The sequence below is a fragment of the Onychostoma macrolepis genome, chromosome 13 (genome assembly GCF_012432095.1).
Source record: "Onychostoma macrolepis isolate SWU-2019 chromosome 13, ASM1243209v1, whole genome shotgun sequence".
Lineage (NCBI taxonomy): Eukaryota > Metazoa > Chordata > Actinopteri > Cypriniformes > Cyprinidae > Onychostoma > Onychostoma macrolepis.
The window spans coordinates 11,714,462-11,735,120 of NC_081167.1; the positions used below are offsets into that span (position 1 = coordinate 11,714,462).

General features: G+C 37.3%; 2 protein-coding genes across 15 annotated transcripts in view; one reads left to right on the forward strand and one right to left on the reverse strand.

Annotated features, from left to right (window-relative positions):
* nsd2 (nuclear receptor binding SET domain protein 2) overlaps positions 1-15,235 on the forward strand; it is a 32,751-nt gene extending 17,516 nt beyond the window's left edge. For all 4 annotated transcript variants that reach the window (XM_058794948.1, XM_058794951.1, XM_058794950.1 and 1 more), the window contains exons 17-24: positions 10,126-10,328; positions 10,425-10,528; positions 11,870-12,139; positions 12,223-12,339; positions 12,601-12,742; positions 12,885-12,991; positions 13,292-13,487; positions 14,090-15,235. In XM_058794948.1, the coding sequence (XP_058650931.1) occupies positions 10,126-10,328; positions 10,425-10,528; positions 11,870-12,139; positions 12,223-12,339; positions 12,601-12,742; positions 12,885-12,991; positions 13,292-13,487; positions 14,090-14,400 (1,450 nt within the window). In that variant the 3' untranslated portion in view covers positions 14,401-15,235. The remainder of the gene's footprint in view (positions 1-10,125; positions 10,329-10,424; positions 10,529-11,869; positions 12,140-12,222; positions 12,340-12,600; positions 12,743-12,884; positions 12,992-13,291; positions 13,488-14,089) is intronic.
* A 1,838-nt stretch (positions 15,236-17,073) lies between these two features.
* kiaa1109 (KIAA1109 ortholog) overlaps positions 17,074-20,659 on the reverse strand; it is a 69,328-nt gene continuing 65,742 nt past the window's right edge. For all 11 annotated transcript variants that reach the window (XM_058795152.1, XM_058795144.1, XM_058795146.1 and 8 more), the window contains 4 exons: positions 19,862-20,056; positions 19,620-19,754; positions 19,365-19,533; positions 17,074-18,226 (listed from right to left, as the gene is read on the reverse strand). In XM_058795152.1, the coding sequence (XP_058651135.1) occupies positions 18,007-18,226; positions 19,365-19,533; positions 19,620-19,754; positions 19,862-20,056 (719 nt within the window). In that variant the 3' untranslated portion in view covers positions 17,074-18,006. The remainder of the gene's footprint in view (positions 18,227-19,364; positions 19,534-19,619; positions 19,755-19,861; positions 20,057-20,659) is intronic.

The window sequence follows — 20,659 nt, forward strand, 5'->3', positions numbered from 1 at the left end:
GGCGCTCAAAGTTAAAATGATTTAAACAGCGTGTTTCATTACAAATCTCTTAATGAATCAGCGCTTTTGAACGTGTAGTTGAATGAACTGTTTAAAGGCTCACTCAAAGACATTTTCTTGCCACCACCTTGAGGCGAAACAATGAAACTGCACTGACTGACAGCCGTCTAGAACACGCAGGTGAAATATCAACAGAAAAAGTTGTCAGTCAGTTGATCTTGTCAGTCAGATTCGAGGATCAGAACTAACTGTATATAACAATTTATATATATATTAGGCCAACAGTATACTAATAATCTTATTGTCAGGTTTAAGTTTTGTTATGTGGACCGTTATTTTGTCATTCTCTTCTGTTTACTTCACTTCTTGTTTCAACGCGATTTAGTTTTGGTTATGACCTTCTTACATCGTAACATACACACACAGATGTAAAACCGATTTTTCGATTAATCGTTTTTTTTAATGAAGTCGATTCAATATCGATTCTCAAAAGCCGCGAATCGATCTTTTCCGGTATTTATTTCAGCACGCATTTAAAACAAGATCTGATTAATGTGATTCTTATCATTAGTCTTCTCCACTAGACGTCACCCTTATTTACGGATGCGCAATGTTACAACAGCAAGCCTGTAATTCATTCAGTGCTTATCATGGCGGAGATACTGTTGATGAGAACCAAGAACAAAGCCATGCGCGTGATTCGTAATGCTCAGGTGAAATGAAGCATTTGATATCACGCATAAGGCGCCATGATTTCCGCAATGAATGAATGAATGAATGGCGGATGGCACGACGCACTCTTTTGTTTACCACACACATACTAAAGCGCAGACGACGCTCGCGGTGTTTTCATCTTCTGCCGTCTCACTATATGATGATATTAACACACTGCTCCTCAGAGTCATTTCATTAGCACTTTACAGTTTAATTTGAGAAAACTACTGTCGTATCACTTGATACACAGCAGCTGCAAGTTCCTCACGGCAACCTGTCAAAATAAAAGTTTAGTTTAACGTTAAGAGCAGTCTTAAGACTCGATGCTACTACTACTAATAAATATTAATAAATCTTTATTTTTAAAGGAATAATCCCAATTGTTTTCTTTTTAATTTTAACAGTAAACCTCTGTTGTGCAGGACTTTGTTTGCCAAAAAATAAAAGGGTTTAATTTTAATTTGATTAGGATAAATTTTTTTTTTTTATGCCTTCATCTGATTAACAGAAAAATTAAGAACGTTTTATAGGGCCCTATTATTGTTTAAGAAAGGACCCTATACAAAAAAAGAATAGGTTTAAAATACAGGCCTGTGGTTCTTAATTTCTTTTTATTAATTCACTATTTGTAAACTGATGTTTACGGTTCATTTTGTTAGAAATATCAATAGCTTTTGTATTAACTTTATTCACTGAATGTAATAAAAAAATCGAGAATTGAATCGGGACATCTGAATCGATACCCAGCCCTAATACACACACACACAGACAGACACACAGACACAGACACAGACACACACACAGGTGCTGGTCATATAATTAGAATGTCACCAAAAAGTTGATTTATTTCACTAATTCCATTCAAAAAGTGAAACTTGTATATTATATTCATTCATTACACACAGACTGATATATTTCAAATGTTTATTTCTTTTAATTTTGATGATTAGAGCTTACAGCTAGGGCTGTCACGATAACTACTTTTTGTTGTGCGATATATTGCACCAAAATTAATTGCGATAAACGATATTATTGTCATTTTAAGACAATTTTATTTCACTGATTATATAATTACAATATGACAATATAATAGCATAATAATGCAAGTACACTCTTTCAAAGAACAAAGAACATTTTATTCTTAAGAATATTTAGACATTGGAACCGGAATGTGAAAAAAAAAAAATATGCTAAATAAATAAAACAAACAGCGGCTCATTCACGTTAACTGGCTCTCCTCTCTCATTCGGCTTAAAGCCAAAATGTTCCCACAACGGAGTTTAAGATTGCGGCTTTGAAACCAAGTCCATTGGGACTTGTTCTTCCTAACTGGCTGTAGATGTCACAAAATACTTTATAACGCAGTGGGTTCACGCCTTCTCTTCACCTGTCGCTGTCCGCTCTGTGCGTGTGTGTGGGGGAGACGCTGCCACCCCGCCTCCGCCTCCGCCACAGAGAGCAGACGAGATGACCGAGGCAGCGCGATCGACTAAAATGTTGGTGATATTCATTTTTATGTAAAAAAAATTTATATAATCATTATTTTTAATTCTAAAAAAATGATCCGTCGCAATATATCGCGGCACCAAAAATGATCACGCTCATTTCCATATATCGTGCGATAAGTCGATATATCGACTATCGCGACAGGCCTACTTGCAGCTCATGAAAGTCAAAAATCAGTATCTCAAAATATTAGAATATTACTTAAGACCAATACAAAGAAAGGATTTTTAGAAATCTTAGCCAACTGAAAAGTATGAAAATGAAAAGTATGAGCATGTACAGCACTCAATACTTAGTTGGGGCTCCTTTTGCCTGAATTACTGCAGCAATGCGGCGTGGCATGGAGTCGATCAGTCTGTGGCACTGCTCAGGTGTTATGAGAGCCCAGGTTGCTCTGATAATGGCCTTCAGCTCATCTGCATTGTTGGGTCTGGTGTCTCTCATCTTCCTCTTGACAATACCCCATAGATTCTCTATGGGGTTCAGGTCAGGCGAGTTTGCTGGCCAATCAAGCACAGTAACACTATGGTCATTGAACCAGCTTTTGGTACCTTTGGCAGTGTGGGCAGGTGCCAAGTCCTGCTGGAAAATGAAATCAGCATCTCCATAAAGCTTGTCAACAGAAGGAAGCATGAAGTGCTCTAAAATCTCCTGGTAGATGGCTGCGTTGACTGTGGACATCAGAAAACACAGTGGACCAACACCAGCAGATGACATGGCAGCCCAAATCATCACTGACTGTAGAAACTTCACACTGGACTTCAAGCAACATGGATTCTGTGCCTCTCCACTCTTCCTTCAGACTCTGGGACCTTGATTTCCAAATGAAATGTAAAATTTACTTTCATCTGAAAAGAGGACTTTGGACCACTGAGCAACAGTCCAGTTCTTTTTCTCCACAGCCCAGGTAAGATGCTTCTGACATTGTCTCTGGTTCAGAAGTGACTTGGTAGCCCTTTTCCTGAAGACGTCTGAGCGTGGTGACTCTTGATGCACTGACTCCAGCTTCAGTTATTTCCTTGTGAAGCTCTCACAAGTGTTTGAATTGGCTTTTCTTGACTGTATTCTCAAGCTTGCGGTCATCCCTGTTGCTTGTGCACCTTTTCCTACCCAAATTCTTCCTTCCAGTCAACTTTGCATTTAATATGCTTTGATACAGCACTCTGTAAACAGCCACACCTTTCAGTAATGAGCTTCTGTGACTTACCCTCTTTGTGGAGGGTGTCAATGTTCGTCTTCTGGATCATTGCCAAGTCAGCAGTCTTCCCCATTATTGTGGTTTCAAAGAACAAGAGATACCCAGAATTTATACTGTAGGGATGGTCATTTATTCAAACTCAAATGTAAATATTCTAATATTTTGAGATACTGATTTTTGACTTTAATGAGCTGTAAGCTCTAATCATCAAAATTAAAAGAAATAAACCTAATATAATAATATATATAACAAATAATATACAAGTTTCACTTTTTGAATGGAATTAGTGAAATAAATCAACTTTTTGATGATATTCTAATTATATGACCAGCACCTGTGTGTGTATATATATATATATATATATTATGCTGTAATACCGCATACCGTGCTATTGAGCCACTCAAAATTACCGCAAGGGAAATTCCTTAACCGCGACAGCCCTAGTCCGATGGCCAATGTAAAGATGGCCAATATTATGCGCACAATGGTGGCCAAAATGATTAGAACACTAGTATTTTCACGAACTAAAATATGGTTTTAAAGGGATCCCTGGGTATTAAGACTTGTATGGCTTAATATAACGTAAATGATGTCTCTTACTGAAATATGTAGTAGAAAACCCATTAAAGATTTGTTGTTTTTTTTAAAAATCACATCATTTTATACATATTTTGGACTATGGGGGGCGCCATTATTCTGATTACGTAAAATGGTTGCACTCGTGAGGTACTAGCACTACCTGTTGCTATTTTTACCACAACAGAACTCTGAATAGACAACTTAGAAAATAAAATATGGATATGACGACCATAGCTACTGAAAGAGCTTACAGGTGACGATGGATATAAGTATAGGTTTGAACCAAATGCTGTACCATTGATGTTTCCCCACAAGGAGTCTAAACGCCCCGGATATGGAGGGAAATCCGCGCTGAGAAACTCCTAGCGGCCACGCCTCATGATTGGCGTCGGCATGTTTACATCCTAACAGATGGCATCTAGCGTTTCTTGTCTCAGCCGTTTGTAAGCTCTTTCAGTAGCTGTGGTCTACTAAAAGACTCAAAAGCATCAGGGCTAAAGTGGAGAGAAAAAAGAAGCAGGTCTTTAGGAAGTTTTATTTGTCCACAGGCATCTTCCCATTCTTTTCTCCTCTTCTTATTGTTAGGAAAGCAGTGAAGTCTTACATTGCTTCTCTTGTTGCCCTTCGACTGAAAATTATAACCAAAAGCCACACAATGTGGTATCGTATCAGTATTTTTTTTTCCTGAGTTGTTACGGTAAAAAACCAAAGACTATAGAAATAAGTGACAGTAGTTCAGCAAGTGCAACCATTTGACGTCATCGACGCAGGATGTACTGTGCACATAAAATAATGGCAATAACATACATTTTCATGAGTTTTCTACTACATATTTAAATAAGAGACATAATTTACGTTATATTAAGCCATACAAGTCTTAATACCCGGGGATCCCTTTAAGTCAGTTATTTCTATCTTTTGCTGTAGTGGGTCAGTAGGAAATATCGGTTTATAATAAATTCCAACCATTTGTTTTGCCATTAATTGTAATAATCCAGGGAGATTTTTCTTTGAACAAGGAGTCTGACGACAGCCAGTGCTCTGCACAGAGATCTGATCTCATCATCATCAGTCTGTCTGGAATGACATGAAGAAACAGAACAAACTGTGACAGACTAAATCCAGAAGAACTGTGGCAACATCTCCAAGATGCTTCAAGAAACCTACCTGCAAAGCTCCCTGAAAAACTATGCACAAGTGCACCTACGGCAAAAAATGATGATGAGATCAGATCTCTGTGTGGAGCACTGGCTGCTGTCAGACTCCTTGTGCACACACAAATCTCACTAGATTATTACAATTAATTTCAATATGAATGTTTGGAGACGTAAACTGATATTTCCTACTGACACACTACAGCAAAAGATAGAAATAACTAATCTAATTAATAACTGATCTGAATACTGGTTCTAATAATTTTGGACACCAATTTGTGTGTATGTATATGTATGTGTGTATATATATATATATGTATATATACAGGGCTTGAATTTCGGCGCGGGCATTGCGCATAATTTCCGCAAATTTAACTTTTATAATGCGAGAAATTCCCGCACAATATTTGCTTAATCTCAGATCAAATTATGAAATACATCCACAGCAGCGAAAAAAAGAAATCACCGGTTCAAACAGTCTATAATTTAGAATTTAATTCAACAAACAGCGCTGCACTGTGGCTGAGTCCTGCAGCATCGGCGTGCTCTCCGCGGCCTGCGTCGCTCTGATCACAAGGCTGTGTGACGCGCTCTTATATTCTGAGCTGCACGCAAATGCGACTGAAAACTACTGCGTGCGACTATGAAAAAAATATTTATTTTAGATTTGCAGAGTTGAGTAATGTCACAGACATATCTCATGAATCTTTTCATAAACGAAGAAAGTAGACACAATGTAAATAAGAGATTCATTATGCAGTGTAGAGAGCTTCGTTGATTATAATGGAACTTTGTGAGATCGCGATGAACTAAGGAGAGTGACAGATTTAATGATTAGGTAGGGAATTTGTAAATGTGATATTGATTTAATACAACAGTTCAGTAAACAAGAAGTTAATATTAAGTGACTTACATTGTCTGACTATAACACTGTTGCCTGATTTTGCTCTATTTCCTCGATGAAAATAGTTTGAATCATAGCCACAGCTGAGCCGCTGCGCATCTCCATTCAAACACAGCGGCGTCTCCTTTATGAATGAACAGGCGTTTTTAAACGTATCTAGTGAGTCAATGATTCAATTACCCATTCATAAAGACAGTCACTTCCTTGATTCCTGAATGAATCAGCCGTTCGAACGAATCAATTTAATGAATGATACAGTGATCAAACCAGTGACTTGTCGCCACCTGCTGGCAGTTTGTTTAAATTGACGTATCTTTCAGTTATTCAAATAATTTAATATTTCTATAACCTATTCAAATTCTATATTTAAAATATTAATCTCAACATGAATTTATAAATTTAATTGCACTCATACCAACTCTGAGGCTCATTAAACGTCTGAAAATACACCTACAAGCCACTTTTGTGTTCTTCTGCTCCACCTCTGTACAAATTAATTTTGTTAATACTGATTAATTTGATTGATAGCTTATTAGTCTTATTCTAATTAGAAATTTTAAAAAGCTTATAAATATGTATTTTTAAAAATTTAACAAAAAAGATGAAGTTAGAAAAATGCCATAAAAATAAAATTCCCCTGTAAATCACTTTAAGGAGTCAAATATCACCCTGTAATGGGATGGCTAATTTTTGATCGTAATTTTTGATTAAACATTAGAAAAAAATAATTAGCCCATATCTTAGAAAGCTGAGACATTCCTTCATTCAGAAGGCATAAAACTGAAAGCAACTCAAAATAATGAAACATTAAGTGACATATATTAGTTGAGTTCTTAATGTCAGTTTGAAGGAGATCATGATGTGTTTTGTATAAAATAAAATAAAAATTTAAAAAAGAATTTAATCTATAAATCCCCCCCCATGTGACCCATGTAAGGGGGGAATTCCCCCCCAGTTTAAAAAACTAAATTCAGGCCCTGATATATATATATATATATATGGCTCGACATTAAGCCTTGAGTTGTTTTTTTTGTGTGTGTGTAATAGGGGTGTGCGAGATATATCGTCTACGATAATATCGTAATTGTTGTTTTAACGATGTGCAATTTAACATTGAGTATTTTGCAAAAACCAAACAAAACACCTACGGAGTGCACGCTTACATTACGTGATGAAGTCTAGTGGGTTAAACAGTGCACGTGTGCATTTAGAGTGTTTTTTTCACTGCATGATTCAGTCTATTAAAATGCATTAATGATCACAAAATTCAAGATATGGGGGCAGAAAATGTGTGTGTATATGTGATATTGATTTTATACAACAGTTCAAAAAACAAGTTTATATTAAGAGACTTATGTTTTAGACACCATACCTCCTGTTTTTGCTCCATTTCGCTAGCAAAAATAATTCCAAACAGGTCTCTGAGCTACATGACAGTGTTTAGTTCTTGAATGAATCAACTGTTTAAATCATAGGTCACTAACAGGCGGTCCGGGTCCGGACCCAGAAGCCGTCCCATCTGGACCCGGACCTACATATCTAGCTTCTATTTCAACTGGCGCAGCTTTTGTAGTCTTTACGGAAGCGGACTCCGGTCCGAATCCGTGAAGGCTTTTGACATAATGAAATAAATACCAAACGTTAATTTCTAGTACATCAAATTTATATCTAGCAGATCAAGGTCAGCTCTAGAGCCGCTTGGGTGCGGTCGTGCGTGCAGTGATGAGAGCAGAGAGCTGCCCGCTGCGCGCAGACAGATGAAACTTTCAGTGGGTGAAAAGCAATGGCATTTTCAAAAATTAGGAAAGTTGACGGGTCCTTAAAAATCTTAAATGTTACAAGAAAGTCTTAATTATGATTTCAGGAGGTGTTAAATGTGGGGACTGAAAGACAAGAATTGTGCTATTCTTTGAATAAATATGAGCACTGCACGTTTCAAAGTCATCTGCTTCGCTGCTTTGTGGAGTCTGTCTGTTGGGCTTTGTGTACTGCTGCCGTTCCCAAAGCGCCACCTGCTGGAAGAGAATGATTTTCCATTTTCAATCAGCCCGTACAGTCTGCTGTTGTCAAAGGCCAGTGTGAAAATCAATCCATGTTTTTAAGCAAACACGCAGAGTTGTAAATGTGAACTGGTGGATCAACAAGAAGATGTGTTATAAAATGTAAACAATTAAGGCAGTAAAATATATTTGTTATTTAATTAATATAATACTTGATTGTTTTTGTGAAAACCTGCATCTGAACAGTAAATCGGTCTTAAAAACAAAAGGTCTTTAAAAGTCTTGAATTTAAGCTTAAATATTCTGCAGATACCCTGGCCTGTTTTTTATATATAATTATTCGGACCTCGGCTGGTGGGGAGGGTCCATTGCTGGACCTGGAGCCATTTTAGTTGAAGATCCCTGGTTTAAATGATTCGGTTCAATCGCAATGACTCACTTGTTAACAGTGACTTGCTGCCACCTACTGGCGATTTTAATTTCACATTTAAAGTATCTTTTCATTCTTAACATTGAATACTGATATTTGAAATTATTTTGTGTTTAAAATATCAAAACATTATGCATTTGTAACTGCAGGTTAAAGCACTCAATGTCCCTCTGAGCTGCATTAAACCGTGTGTAAATACATTTAAATGCCACTTCAGATGCAACTTCTGCAAAGATTAATTTTGTTGATTATTGGTTTCATTTGTTTCGGTAACAGCCTAAATGTCTTATTATTCTAATTGACTGATTAAATGTAACATTTTGACTCCAAAAATGCACACTTTTAGAAAAAATGGCTTTATTAAAGGTAAAATTGCCCATAAAAGGTAAAAATCAATTTAAACTTATATGAAAAGATTAATTTCTATCACTGATGTGAACTGACCACGCAGAATATGAAGAATATCAAAAACTGCAGCTGTCCACGGTAGTCCGATATCAGCACTATAACACACTCGGCCAAATATCGTCTAATTATCGTTATTGAAAAAAATCCCAAAAAATATTGAGATATCACACACAATATTGCACACCCCTAGTGTGTAAATGTAATTTGTTCTGAAGCAATAGTCTCATCTGTACTCTATCGGGTCTTTATTTAATCAGCATATTTGTGATATTTGCCTTAAATTGATTTCTAGGACACTTTTTGATTTTGTGAAGGGCAATATTTTCCTAACCTTAAATTCAAAATCTTTTCAGCAGTTCAAATTTATCGATACATTTAGTTAGAATAATAAGACACTGAATGGTTGTTACCATTCAAATGAAATCAGTATCAATAAACTCCATCTTTCCACTGCAGCGGAAACTGCATCGAAAGTGCCATTTAGATGAATTTATTCAGACTGTTTAATGAAGATAAGAGGTTCCATAAATACATTTACACAGTAAAATTGCAAATGCATAAATAATGTTATAAGATTAATGTTTTACTTTTTTTTTTCAAATACAAATATGATAAGTTGGAAAAATGCAGTGATACTCATATGAAACCAAACCACGAGTAGATGGCGGCAAGTCACTGTTATAATTGAGTGTTTCAACCGATTCATTCAGTAAATGAAGCAAGTGACTGTCTTTATGAATGGCTCACTGAATCATTGACTCACGGATTCGTTCAAAACACTGAATCATTCAGTAACAAAACACTGCTATGTGTTGCTCAGAGATGCAAGTTATTACAGTTAATACAAGTTATACAGGGATAATGGGAAACTTAATATAATATGGCATATGTTTGAATTCAAGGATGGTTCAAGTTTGTCACTCGTGCCTGTCCAGTGATAGCAGAGTTTACACGGATGAACTGTTACACGGAGCAAACAGGTTTTTATGAGCTGCAAATAAACTAATGAAGATGGAGAATGGTAGCTCCAGTGCATCTGTGTTGACAGGGATGCTGTCAAAATAAAAGTCCCGCTATCAACACTTGTCGGATATCAGATGATCTGTTGACCTTGACGATATATCTGTTGACCACTAAATACATTACAATGTACTGTCAACCAGTACATACAAACTACATTATTGCAGAGGTGATTTTCTTGTCCTAAACTTTAACCTCATTTGAAATTCTAGATGGTGGCCTGCAGAGATCCGTCACCCTAAAAACATCCCTACCAACATCCAGCACCTGCGTCATGAGATCGGAGAGTTCCCTGTGTTCTTCTTTGGCTCTAAAGACTATTTCTGGACACACCAGGGCAGAGTCTTTCCTTACATGGAGGGAGACAGGGGAAGCAAATATCAGCATAATGGCATTGGAAAGGTCTTTAAGAATGGTAAAAAAAAAAAAAAATGCCTTGTTTGTTTTCTTATTTGTATATCAGTATTGTCAGTACATTTGTGGAACGGCTCTTCTGTATTTATCTGTGCAGCCCTGCTGGAGGCTGAAGCTCGCTTTAAGGAGATCGAAATGGAGAGGGAGGCCAAAGAGGCTCAAGAGAACAACAAGAAACCTCCTCCATACAAATACATCAAGGTATTTATTAGAGGACGACCGATTCATCGGTTTTGCCAATTAATCGGCACCGATAGTTGATTGCCGCAACTATCGGTTATCGACAAAAATCCATGCCGATAGTTTTCCGGTTTGCAACCATTGCTGGAGTGGCTGAGAAGGGTCCGCTGGCATTATACAGTAAGAGAGCGGCCTCTAGAGGCGGAAATCATTGACAGTACATGTTGTTTATTTTGACACGTGACACTGAGCGCTGCACAGAGCGGGAAACTTCAGATGCGCATTTAAATACAGCCGACAGAAAAGCCTGCCGCGGAACAGAGCGCCATTCACATGGTTTTCTATTAAATTACATTATATTTGTCCCAAATCATTGTGAATGTACATAATGACTTCACCCTAGGCTATAAATTATGTATTGTGCATTTTTCAGCAAAACATTTGTCTTTCTGTGGCTCTAATAAAGTCTGTATGCTTCATATAGAGAGCTGTAATAGATCGCGATTTCTCTTTCCGCTTGCTCTGTTTTTTAAACACCGACCTTCAAACTCATTTATGCCACATTGTTCATTCTTGAAGCAAACGTGTGTGTGTGTGTGTGTGTGTGTGTGTGTGTGTGTGATACCTCTGAGTTCTCCTAGACGCAGCGCTGCGCTTTTGCCCGGTGTGACTTTTTTTTTTTTTTTTTTTTTTTATTAGATAATTATCAAGTGTTAAAAAATAGAAGCATGTAAAGTGTGTGAGTAAAATTACATACATATGGATATTGTATGCGTATGGCCTTGTGCAGATATTTAAAGATGGCCATCTTTAAGCATGATTGTTGAAATTAAATGGTAATACTTAACAATAAGAGTCCATTCTAGTATTAAAGAAAACTGTAGAAATATTGTTCCTTGTTAGAGTGTGTTCAATTCAACATTCACTATTAGCTACTAATAGGCTACATTTTTAAAATTTTAAAGTTTCTTCTTTTAACATTAGCAATCTATGAAATAACTTTAATGATCAATATAGTAAATAATATTAATATTTTTATTAATTTACAGTGTATGGTTCAGTACTGCTTTTTTTTTTTTTTAAATAGTAAAGCACTAGCTTTCTTTCAGTATTCATTTTGAAAACTATCGGTTGATTAATCGGTATCGGCCAGTGTGGTCCAACCTAGTTATCGGTATCGGTAAAATCCACTATCGGTCGACCTCTAGTATTTATACAAAATTCCCATATGTCAGAAAACCTGCAAATACCATTGAATTTGAAAGTGCGTTTGCCTGGCCATGAAAATTTCTATAGTAATTTTATTGTTATTAATGTCTGTTTATATAGTTTTTAATAGATTTAAGTTTTGTTTTTCATTAGGTGAATAAGCCTTGTGGTCGAGTACAGGTCTACACCGCGGACATCTCTGAGATCCCCAAGTGTAACTGTAAGCCGTCAGACGAGCGCCCCTGCAGCTTTGAGTCCGAGTGTCTAAACCGCATGCTGTTGTACGAGTGCCATCCTCAAGTGTGTCCGGCTGCAGACCGCTGCCAAAACCAGGACTTCACCAAACGCCTCTACCCCGAGACCAAGATCATCCGTACTGCAGGCAAAGGCTGGGGCCTGGTGTCTTTGCGAGACATTAAGAAAGTAAGTGTGCTGGCTTTTAAACATTTTAACAGATGAGATTTACTGAATGTGATTGCTGATCGGCTCTTTTGTGTGTTACTCAGGGAGAGTTTGTGAATGAATATGTGGGTGAACTGATAGACGAGGAGGAGTGCAGAGCCAGAATCAGATACGCTCAGGAGAACAACATCACTCATTTCTATATGCTCACTATTGACAAGGTAAATGAAGGTGCCATGTGCGTTCAAGCACAGACCGCTCCTCCTGTGCTGGGTTCATGTCTGATGATGGCATGTTTGGACCCTGTACAGCAGAGCCAGAGAAACAGTGTTGTATTGGGAATGGCGCAGTAACAGCCTTATGTGGCATTACAGGTCCCAACACTACAGCTCAGCCCATAGATAACAGCGCATAACAGCTTAATGGTTTGTGACCATTTCTACCTTCATCATGTGTAATATTCCATCTGTGTGTGTGTACAGGATCGGATTATAGACGCGGGACCCAAAGGGAACTACTCTCGCTTCATGAACCACAGCTGCCAGCCCAACTGTGAGACTCAGAAATGGACGGTTAATGGAGACACACGCGTCGGCTTGTTTGCTGTCTGTGACATACCTTCTGGTGAGCTCATGCTCTGAAAATATAGAAATTTGATGGCTTTTTGTGCAAGGCTCATTGATATGTTAACTTTGTGTGCTTTATCTAGATTTTTATTTACTCTGTCATATGGGAAAAACTGATTTGGCAACTTCAATGTTTTCAGGCACTGAGCTGACTTTTAACTATAACCTGGACTGTCTGGGGAATGAAAAGACTGTGTGCCGCTGTGGAGCACCCAACTGCAGTGGTTTCCTAGGTGACAGACCCAAGGTGAGTGACTGTAAAACCTTTCATTTCAGCTGCCTCTGTTATTACTGATGTCTTGCTGGGGTGGTGTAGTGGTTAAAGCTCAGGCCTGCTATTCAGAATGTTTAAGCCTTGTAAAGTGTGAGCTGTCACCATTGTGCCCTTCATCAAACACTCAACACTAAACCTGTCCCTGTAATACCTGTACATGTTGATTTGGAGATAAACCTCTGCTACATATCTACTTTTTCCAGTTCCTATAGTTGAGGAGTGAAAAGTAATAGTCAATCAAAATAACTTAATGCTCTCTTCACCCAACTTCAGAATGGTCATTCTTCTGAGCCCAAAGCCAAGCATCAAAAGAAAAAGCCCAAGAGGAGAAAGTCCCGAAATGAAGGCAAGAAGTCTGAGGACGAGTGTTTCCGCTGCGGTGACGGAGGAGAACTGGTTCTATGTGATAAAAAGGGCTGCACCAAAGCCTATCACCTCTCCTGTCTGGACCGCACCAAGAGACCATTTGGTAACCATTCCTCTATAACGGCATAATATGTTCATTTATGAATAGCGCATATATGTGACCCTGGACTACAAAACCAGTCAATAGCTAACGATACATTTTATTGGACAAAATTAGCGATTTTTTTTTTTTTTTTTTTTTTTTATGCCAAAAAAAATTTGGATATTAAGTAAAGGTCATGTTCCATGAAAATATTTTGTAAATTTCCTACCTTAAATATATCAAAACTTAATTTTTGATTAGTAATATGCATTGCTAAGAATTTCATTAAGACAACTTTAATGGCGATTTTCTCAATATTTTGATTTTTTTTTTTTTTTTTTTTTTTTTTTTTTTGCACCGTCAGATTTCAGATTTTCAAATAGTTGTATCTCAGCCAAATATGTTCCTATCCTAACAAACCATACATCAATGGAAGGCTTATTTATTCAGCTTTTAGACATTGTATAAATCTCAATTTCAAAAAATTTACCCTTATGACTGGTTTTGTGGTCCAGGGTCACACATGTTGTCATTTTTGACTAGCATATATATATATATATATATATATATATATATATATATTTTTTTAATGACTTACATTTGTGCTCTGTGTTGTCTTCCAGGTCGCTGGGACTGTCCCTGGCATCACTGTGACGTGTGCGGAAAGAACTCAGATGCTTTCTGCCAGCTGTGCCCTAACTCTTTTTGCAAGGCTCACCAGGAGGGGGCGCTGCAGTCACATCCTCTCACGGGCCAGCTCTGCTGCCAGGAACATGAAGACTCTGATATCTGCCCTCAGGCGGAGACCCTGGTGGAGCACAACGCTGAAGGACCCTCATCCACCAAACCACGCAAGTACAGGCACAGATCGACGGCCACAACCAGCAGCAAAGAGCCTCTCAAGAAAAGGTCCAGAAAGACCGCAGAGGTGTAGTGGGATATCGAACTATGGAACCTGCCTTTCCTCTCACTAATCCCACCCTCCCCTTCCTCAGTTCCTGCCCCAAATGATTGAGTGATATTGACGTCGCGTGACTGTTCTGCCAAGCTGAAAGCACTGTACGTGTCTGATCAGGGAAGCGTGTTAACACTGTAGAGCTCGTCCGAGCTGCCGAATCAGGTCCCCTCCACTCACCCTGCCTCCTCAGATTCCACTCGTATGTATGTATGCGTGTGTGTGTTCATGCACTGACAAATAGACGACAGAGCCGACAGACCGAACACCTCAAATAAACAGCATTACAGACGCCAAACTTGAAACCTTTTTACACCTTTATGAATCTTGGCATAGATTTATTTTTTCTTTATTTTTATTTTTATTTTTTTTTAAACAGTAGATATGTATATGGAAATGTATATGAAAGACCAAAATTATAATAATACTGGATTTATTGTTAGTAACAGGTGCCAGGAGTCTTGTTTTTGTTTTTAACAAGTGGTATCTTTAAATAAGACACTATTGGGTAGCCCTTGAATTACAGTTTTAGAGTCAGTTCATTTAACTATAGAGCAGCACAATTTTTTTTGTTTGTTTTTGTTTTTTAGCTTGGTTCATTTTTGTAGCTCATTTTTTGAGTTTGAGTAACCAGAATGTTAGGATGTTAAATCTACCTATTCAGAGTTTTAAAGGCAAATCATGATGGGCTTCTTGTGATACTTACAAGAAATAAAGCTTTTTAAAGCAGTTATGTGATGTTTTGTTTGTTTGCTTTTGGTCTTTTTGCTGGATTTGTGAAGCTGAAAATGTATTTTAGTTGACACTTTAACCAAAATCATGCATTAAACTTGAAAGGGTAGATAGAAAGATTTCTTTATTTCTGTCAGTTTCTTTAAGAAGTCATTTTCAAACATCAGTTCCATTTCCTTTTGTGGTTTAAGTTGCAGCACTTTTATTTTTTTTAAGAGCGCGTTTGAAAAAACAACAATTATAATTTGTGTCCAAAAATGTCCTCTTGCAATTCACAATGATAAGCTTATAATAAGGATGTACAGTTTGAGCTGTCGGGTCGAATTTCGCGGGAAATGTCAGTTTACGAGAGATGACGATATATGGATTTTTGAAAATGACCTTTCATGCAGTGTAACACAGCTCAGAGTGAATGAAAACATCCGGCAAAGTTTTAAATCTGAAAGTGCACCTTGTAGAAAGTTCTTGTCTCTCAAAAGAAAGACTCGACTTTGAATCATTGAAACCAGTGGTTTTTAAAACTAATCCCAAGCCGTTTCATGTTGACGTCAACATGAAACATTAGCATATTTCCCGCCCTCTTGTGGTTGAATGAAAATGCAAATTCATTCTTTTGGAGCGGTAAAAATAACTGTTGTGCACACAAAAATAACGCTGTACACAAAGCAGCACTTCGCTCACAAACGCTGCTTTATCAGACATTACAGGCATGATGAAATGAAAATGAGACCAATCACCGCAGATTAGCATCATGCAAAGGAGGGGTTTGTAAAAATGAATCGTTTAAGTGTTTGTTTGTTTGTTTGTTTGTTGTTTTTTTTACTTTGCATGCATGTCAACCTGTTGGGGAAAATATGAACCTTACATTACCTATCATAATAGGGGCACTTTAAAACCAATTCAGGCCTTTTACTTGCCGACAGGTAAGATATCTAGCAATCTTTATATGGGATGTCGAGCGTTGCCTAACTTTTGTAACGTTATTATAAAACATAAGTTATCTGCAAGAAAGACATTATTTACGGATAACCTTAGTCGTTTTTCACAAGGGGTAATTCTTTACATATTATGAAATGATATTTCCTTCGTGAGTAACTTGCACTTCTACGCCGCAATCTTCCGTTCTGCAGCTTTAATGTAACTAGTGTCTCACAGAAGAGTTATGAAACATAATTTAAATGAAGTTTACCTAATGAAGTTGATGACGATCGGCGTGTAAATTCCCCCAATATCAATACTATTTCTGAGAAATCTGTATCATCCACTGAACAGGAAGTAGTGATGTTTGGATTTATAATGTAGTTGTTGTACTTTACAACTTGAAAATCAAATGGTAGCATATTGCTTTATCCTGCATGTAACATCCAGGTATCATGGTAATGCATATTTGGCATTTAACTGTCTAAATCTTAAAACAACAAATAGTCAGCTGCTAATGTAATACACTGATCACAAATGGAAGGTCAGGGGACAGTAATTTTAGTATAATGTGTATAGTATAATTTTAAATATTTAGAATTAATTTAATTGTATTTTTAGTAGTTTTATCTAGCTTTATTTAAAAAATTAAATAAAATTTTTAAAGTTCTGTTAACAGTATAAGTAGAGCATGTGTGCAGTATGTGTTCTTTTGTACACTACAGATATTGTCATTTTATGCATTTAGTGCACAGTATATACAGATACAGCAAAAATAGCAATTATTGTTATGCTATTCTGACCATAGCCATTCAGTATGTATACTATACTGTGAAGAGTGAACGTTTTCTTTAGGCATGGAGCGAGATAACCTATTACATTTGTGCAGTGTGCAGCAGAATAGTGTATTCTGCAAGACAAACTTCCATTTCCACAGCAATCAATGAACAAAACATGTAGTTTTTTGTGAATAATTAGGAGGAACAAAACGTCACCCGCAAATATCATTCATTTTAGTAGTAATGATTTTATTCAGTTAAGAAATCAGCACATTGAACATATTTACCTCTGTATATACAATGGTCTATTGCACATTATGAAAAAGCAAAAAAAACAAACAAAAAAAAAACAAAGGAAAAAACACTATCACCACAGGCCTAACATGGGTAACAGCTTCTGCATTTAAGATATTTACATTTTGTTTGTCTATTTAAGTTAGAGCCTTGCTTTATAGGCCAATTCACATTACACAGCACAATCTGAGGTTCTGATGTATTCACAGGAATATCTGAGGCATTTCCACTATATGATCCCTCAAAATGTGTTGTTAACCAGGCATCAGAAAATTTGGTCACTCTCAAAGGAATAATTAGGCTTAGGGATGTTCACACTTCCTCTGCTGGCTGAAAGAACACTTTACCACCCGATCAGGGTTTACCTGTATCGTTTGCTCTTAAAATGTTAAATAAAACTATTTAAAAAGTCTGATTGGCAATAGTCAGCAGTATATTCACCTCAGAGAAAGAACACAGGACGCTTACCGCTCCTCTGAACTCATGTAAACCGATTTCAAGAGCACACCTGTATACTGTAGCTTAAGATCACTGCTCATTTGTTAGTGTCAGTGACGTGTAAGTGCATTTAATTCATGTTAAAAGTCCAAATGGCATTCAGCAGCAGCTATTTGACCTCTATGTGATCTGAAAATTAAAATGTAAAAAAAAAAAAACACTTTCAGTCGTCCAAGAGCTATGGCCATATGAACCAAGGCAAACATGAATGTTCACACAGTATAGCAATGACTGTAATGTGTTTGTGTGTGCCGTACAGTAGTTTGCAATAAATCCAGTGGTTTCAGACAAGGTAAAAAATAAGGAAATTCACACGGATGGCTCCAGATAGCGGAAATGAATTAATACATTAAAGTGTTTCGAGTTAATGCTCGTCTTTGTCTCTTTGACCTTTCTTCTCTTTCTCATCCTGCAGTGCCATGCCAAGTTTTTTAATGAGAACAGAAAGAACTTTATCCAGAGGGTCCATCACTCCCCTCTGCAGCCACTTGGGAATTGTAGTCCTGGCATGGTGGAATCCCAGTTTCTGCAAGATGTAGTCCACCCCCACTGGATCGATCTTACGGCCCGTCCACGAGATCAACCTGAAACATATCACGTCAAATGAATTCATTGCCGACATCAAATGCATGAAATGTTTGAACTGTGCTGATGATGAAGTACACATTTTTACAGAGAAATTACACCACAGTTAAACATGTCCTAGCATTAGCAAGGCTTAGTGACCGTCTATTACTAACTGTTTTTAGATAGCCATTCAGAAAACTTCAAATAAGTTAGAAGGCTGTATCTATTTGATCAAAAATAATTTTGTGAAATATTATTGCAATTTAAAATGACAGTTTTCAGTTTTAATATAATTTATTCCTGTGAAGCAAAGCTGAATTTTCAGCATCATTATGCCAGCCTTCAATATCAAATGATCCTTCAGAAATCATTCTAAAATGCTGATTTATAATCAATGTTGGAAACAGTTGTGCTGCTTAATATTTCTTGGGACCTGTGATACTTGTTTCAGGATTCTTTGATAAATAAAAAGTTAAAAAGAAATGTTGTTTTACAATATGCACTACTGTTCCAAAGTTTGGGGTCAGTACATTTTTTATCTTTATTAGTATTGAGAAAGGTCCGCGAGCCTGGACATGAATGTGGGACATCCAAAGCGCAATGGCGCTATATGTCGGCGCACTGCCCACGAGGCTATTGCCGCCAACCTTTTTTATTCAGCAAGGATGAGTTAAATGGATAAAAAGTGATAGTAAAACCTTATATTGTTAGAAAATATTTCAATTTTGAATAAATGCTGTTCTTTTCAACTTTGTATTCATCAAAGAAATAAGTATAACAGGTTTCCAAAAAATATATTAAGCACCACAACAGTTTCAACACTGATAATAAATCATCACATTAGAATGATTTCTGAAGAATCAGTGACACTGAAGCCTGGAGTAATGGCTGCTGAAAATGTAATGCTGTGTCTCAAAAATAAACTACATTTTAAAGTATATTAAGATAGGAAACCAATATTAGAAATTGCAATACTATTTAACAATATTACTGTTTTTCTGTATTTTTGATCAAATAAATACAGCCTTGTTGAGCATAAGAGACTCGATTAAAAAACATTACAAATCTTACTGATGCCAGACTGTTGAACGGCAGTGTAGATGTAACTGAACTGAGAGGTCAGAAGGGCCAGAGGTCATGTGATTGCAGTGTTACCGTAGTGTGGGCTCCAGGTGCCATGTGTTACAGAGGAACTCTCTCCAGTCCACTGTAGCGTAGTTCACTCCCTCTTCCTTTTCCTTCTTCTCTGACGAGGCCTCATCCTGCTGCGCCGTGGGGCTCTTCTGACCGGGTCGAGACGCAAAGATGCGCGGGGCAAAAAGAGCTGGAACACAAGCAACATGCTTCACTACAGTGACAGGACACGTATGAAGAAAGGAAATAGCGCGGCTCTTCATTTCATTATCTCACCTTTCTCCTTTTCTTTCAAGTATGCCGACACTAGGTCATGCAGGAACATGATGAGCTCTGCATCCATGGTGACGCAGATGTGATCGGTGAACTCGGTCACCACACTGCACTCCACTTTGGGCTTACTGCTGGCATCTGCAACACAGCTCAGAGTCAGCGAGGGGTCCCACATTCACTTTCAGACTATACAAGCTGCCAGAGGCTGCTAGAATATTAAATTGGGGCAGTTTATATGTCTGTACCACTGAGAGAAGGTTCCTCGGGATCTTGTACATGGATGGATTTGAACTGGAGCTGCATTTTGGGAAGAGCGAAGATGGTCTCTGTTTCATGGTTGTAGCTGGAGGCGCCCCTGAAGCCGCTCAGGAGGCTGGAGCTCTTTGCTGCTGCGCCGCTCTCAGAGTTGTTTGCATCCACGTTACGCAACAAGTTCAACTCTGACACAAGAGAGAGACAAAAAAGAGAATTATTTTATGGAAAAGAACAGAAAATACAGTAATCATAAACAGGTGACCGTGTTTAGGCAACAAGATGGCTTTACACTGGCTCTGTTCCTGAACCTAGTGAGTTGCCTCTATAAACCGTTTTTAAGGCATCATAGGTGTGCTCACCTAACTCTAACCCATGCAAAGGCTTTTCCACAAGACAGACAAAAATACTGTATGTATTTTCTGGAGAATGCACCCATAATGCACTGCAAAGAGCTAAGTGGAAAAATCAATTCTAAATTGAAAGCAATGTCTATTACAAAAATATAAAATCACTTATGTAAAAGTATAAATAAAAAATTGTTCAAATCTAATTAAAAACAGAAGTCTACACAATGCTGCTGTATGCTGTGGAGTTTTATGCTTTTGATTTTCAAAATGGATTTGGAATGTAGTCTCCCGTACAGTTCACATTAGGATAACATACCGGAAACATTTTAAATTATTTAGGGAAATTCTGATATTAGGTTTAAACTGTTTAGGTATCACAACACCAATGAATATGGTAACATCCTAACTGTAAAAAAAGCACAAGTTTTAAATTTTTTTAAA